Raw genomic sequence first — 3,800 nt, 5'->3', positions numbered from 1 at the left:
GTGGGTTGGTGGGGGGGACTGGAAAAGGAATCAGCAATTATAACAGAAAGGAAACAAACATTGTTAACAGCATAGGCTGTGGTTCTAACTTCTAAGGAAAGGAAAAAAATTCCTCACCTAATTACCTATAATCAAGTAACCACTTTTCCTCGCAAACAATTGGTTTAAAGACCACAAATGCCTCATACAGAATAATAAAGCAATATTCCTCATATATATATATATATATATGTATATAGGGAAGAGGAACGCTACCCGTCAGCGTTCCCCATGCCCAAACACAGCCCCTGGTTTCAAGGGGGCAGGGGCATCTTTTCACAGCCCCCCTGAATCCAGGGGCTGTGTCTGGGTGTGGGGAACGCAGACAGGTAGCATTCTTTCTCCTATATATAAATAAATAAATAAATTACATATATATATGGGTGAGGGTTCTCTGAGCAAGCAGGGTACATTACAACCTCACATTATTTTTTTAAATCATTGTTTCTCTCTCCTTAAAACTATTCATAAAATAATAAACGTGAGTAGGCACAGTGTACGCCTTAGGCTCAGAGAACCTTTTCCATTTACGGTGACATAAATGGCCCCAGGCTATTCTTTAATAGTTTGGAAGTCAGCCTTAGAGATCTGAATTAGCCTTAGAGATCTGAATTTGGAATACTCTCAAGGCCCTCAGTGTACATGAGACTCCATGCATATGCTCATGCCTTTTCAAACACCAACACATGTATAGAACAGCACAAACATGAAGATGAGGCAGCAGCAAACTGTACATAAATCTAACTAATTTGATGAAAAATCAACACCACCAGAAGTCAAGGTCAACTAACTAAACAAATAATTTTACAAACAAAACTAACTGGGAAGGATTTCATACGATGATTCCATGTGCGCCTCGGTAATAACTGCTGGTTATAGTCCTGAATCGCTCCTGTCCTGCAGTATCCCACTACAAAAAACAACCAAAAGACAAGTTTTAAAGGTAACATATTAAAATGATCAAGCTGACATAATGTTAAGTTCAATCAGACTCAATTCTGTATTATAAAAAAGGGGTGTTAACATGAGAGAAATGCAGGATCAATCTTGAACCAGGAAAATAAACCAATGGGAGATCAATTGCAACAGAATCGAATATATAGGAGCAAACAGAAATCAATAACAGAATTTATTTCATTATTTCTTTTAGTTTTATTTTTAAGAGAGCAAAAAAAAAGGATATGACTTGGGCATCCCACCAACCATGCAAAGCATCTCACCTTGCAACTGACTCGCAGCAAGCCATGGAATACCAAAGCCCATCTCTTTTCATCTCTTCATTCTTTCTTCTTCTAGTCCATTGTCTTGAAGGTCTTCTTGTACTTATAGGCTAACCTAACATTAAAAATAAAATCTACTAACACTCACCTAACATCCATAATATAAAATAAGTGACTACTAACACTCTCCACTAACATATAAAAATACATCTACTCATATACACCAAAAATTCACTTAATAAAATTACATCCACCGAACACCTACCTAACACCCACTCCAATTCTGCATCAGAATATGGAAGTGGTGCAGATTTCTTGAAAAATCACTATAGTGTTCCTCTGAATAAGGAGGCCAATCACGAATTCCTCACACAAGCTACCAAGTACTTAGCAAATTTTTGTTCGTTTTTTACTTCACTCCACTAACAGTAGGCGAGTAAACCTCCCTTTTGAGTGAATGACTTGAAATACTAAACCTGATTGAGGACACAAGTTTCCTGAGTTAAACACACCATAGTACTTGTGATATTGGTCACTGCTAGAAGGAAGCCACATAAGGACTTAAGGATCAGTATTGGAGGTCAGCTCATTCCTGACCAATGATAATCTGAATATTTCACAATTGGAAAATCCAAACAAGTGAGAATTCTAAAAATACCACCTAATCAGCCAATCCACTAGATATGGCAGATAAATCAGTCCCCTCCGTCACTAGCATCAGATGATCCGACGAAAACCATACAAATCTTCACAACCTTGAAGGTACATCCTTGTTAATATTCAAAATTTTATCACTTTTGTTCCTTCAGTTGTTCCAAGTACACATATGCATGTTATAGCATAGAAATATAACAAAAAAAAAAAAATTACACAAACTATGTTACAATCTTCAGGCAATGTACCACTGAAGACGTAAGACTGCGCAAAATGAGTGGTCCAGGAAGCAGTAGTTTACCATTACTGTGGAGTGGTCAGTACAAATCAAATTTTCCTGAGTCCCCAAATTTTGAGAAAGAGACATTTTATAGGAGCTGAAAGTCATTCCAGTCAGTTACAAGTTCTGAAAACATGAACCCCAATAAATTCTGAAAATTTTTGAGATATAAAGCAGCCATGGCGGGCCAGCATTAGGAAAATTAGCTTTTGAGGCTATCAATTGAATATCAGCATCTTCACTGACATTATGAAAAGTTAGAAGCAGTGGAAATTGCAGTTACAGTTTATGTTTAGATGTTATAATTTTCTCGAGGATAATGCCTATGCATTTTGAAACCGACAAGTTTGTTTGCTTTGCAATTTGAGGTGTCAAAGCCATATTTCAGTTCAGTAGGGTGATGTTCTGAGATTTCAAAAATGGAAACTCTGCTAGGATTCTAATAATAATGCGTGGACGAGAAAAGAAAATAACAGAAAAACATCAGATAAAACTTGGCTTCAGAATTTAAATTTACCACTTCAACACAAGAAACCGCCAATGCAACTCTTGAATCATAAAAGCCCAATTTTCTAACACAATTAATGATAACTGGAAAGTCAAATTACTCACGATTTGCAGCTTAATAGTCTTTCCATCCTGTTCCACCGTCCTAATTTTCTGCAGCAAGAAACGAAAAAGAAATGTCCCCAACTATCAACTTCATTATATAGTCATCGAATTTAAAATAATAAAAAAAAAAAATACGAAAAAGAAAAACTCACAAAATCGACTCCAATTGTACTGATGTAACTGTCAACATATGAATCATCCTAAAGACAATAGAACAATCATTTCAGAAGCGGTTAAAAGATCTTTTAAGTCAAACCTAAGACTATTTCTATATCTACAAGATCTACAACAGAAGCTCTTCATACTTGGAAGAATTCTAGAACACAACTTACAGCGAATCTCAGAAGAAGACATGATTTTCCAACAGAGGAGTCTCCGATTAACAGAAGCTTGAACAGATAATCGCTACCCAAAACGAAATATCAAACAATGGAGCTTAAAAAAATCAGAAGAAAAAAAAACAAACAGAAAATAGAGACGGAAGAGATAGATTGAATAAACTTACTATTCGGTTCCCATGTTTGAAGATTTCGATCAGAAAAAAAATGCAGAGAGAGAGAGAGATTCCTTCTTCCTTAGGGTTTCGTTCGGTTTGGTTTAGTTTGAAAGGAAGAAAAAGAGGCTTTCATTCATCCGTTAACAGCTCTCCCACCTTGCATTCATTTTCATTATTTAAAGAGGACAAGGAAATAAGAAGTCTTCTGCTTTACGTGCTACGCGAAATGACTATTTTGCCATAAACATTTTCCGGATTCTTGATAAAATCCGGTTTGGTCGGGTTGGGTCCGGTCGGTGTTTGGCTCCATTAACCATTTTTTAATTAGAGACACTTTTTTTTTTTTTGGTGAAATAGGAATTTATTGAATAGGGTTCAGGTTAGAAACCAAGAGCCCGTTTGATAACGCTTCTGCCATTTTTGTTTCAAAAAATAGCAAAAATATAAATTTCCATTTCTAGATACATAAATGGAATTGAAGGTGTTTGATAAGTCATGT

General features: G+C 36.0%; 1 protein-coding gene across 2 annotated transcripts in view; it reads right to left on the bottom strand.

Annotated features, from left to right (window-relative positions):
• The window catches only part of LOC122063756 (ras-related protein RABD1-like), a 9,055-nt gene extending 5,579 nt beyond the window's left edge, over nucleotides 1-3,476 (bottom strand). Inside the window, exons 1-5 of one of the 2 annotated variants that reach the window (XM_042627462.1) lie at nucleotides 3,311-3,476; nucleotides 3,138-3,210; nucleotides 2,958-3,005; nucleotides 2,806-2,886; nucleotides 878-949 (exon numbers count right to left, since the gene is read on the bottom strand). In XM_042627462.1, the coding sequence (XP_042483396.1) occupies nucleotides 878-949; nucleotides 2,806-2,886; nucleotides 2,958-3,005; nucleotides 3,138-3,210; nucleotides 3,311-3,324 (288 nt within the window). In that variant the 5' untranslated portion in view covers nucleotides 3,325-3,476. The remainder of the gene's footprint in view (nucleotides 1-877; nucleotides 950-2,805; nucleotides 2,887-2,957; nucleotides 3,006-3,137; nucleotides 3,211-3,310) is intronic. The other variant, XM_042627463.1, reaches the window with a different exon arrangement.
• Between the last annotated feature and the right edge of the window lie 324 nt (nucleotides 3,477-3,800).

The sequence above is a fragment of the Macadamia integrifolia genome, unplaced genomic scaffold, assembly GCF_013358625.1.
Source record: "Macadamia integrifolia cultivar HAES 741 unplaced genomic scaffold, SCU_Mint_v3 scaffold1448, whole genome shotgun sequence".
Lineage (NCBI taxonomy): Eukaryota > Viridiplantae > Streptophyta > Magnoliopsida > Proteales > Proteaceae > Macadamia > Macadamia integrifolia.
This window is presented reverse-complemented; position numbering and strand designations above follow the sequence as displayed.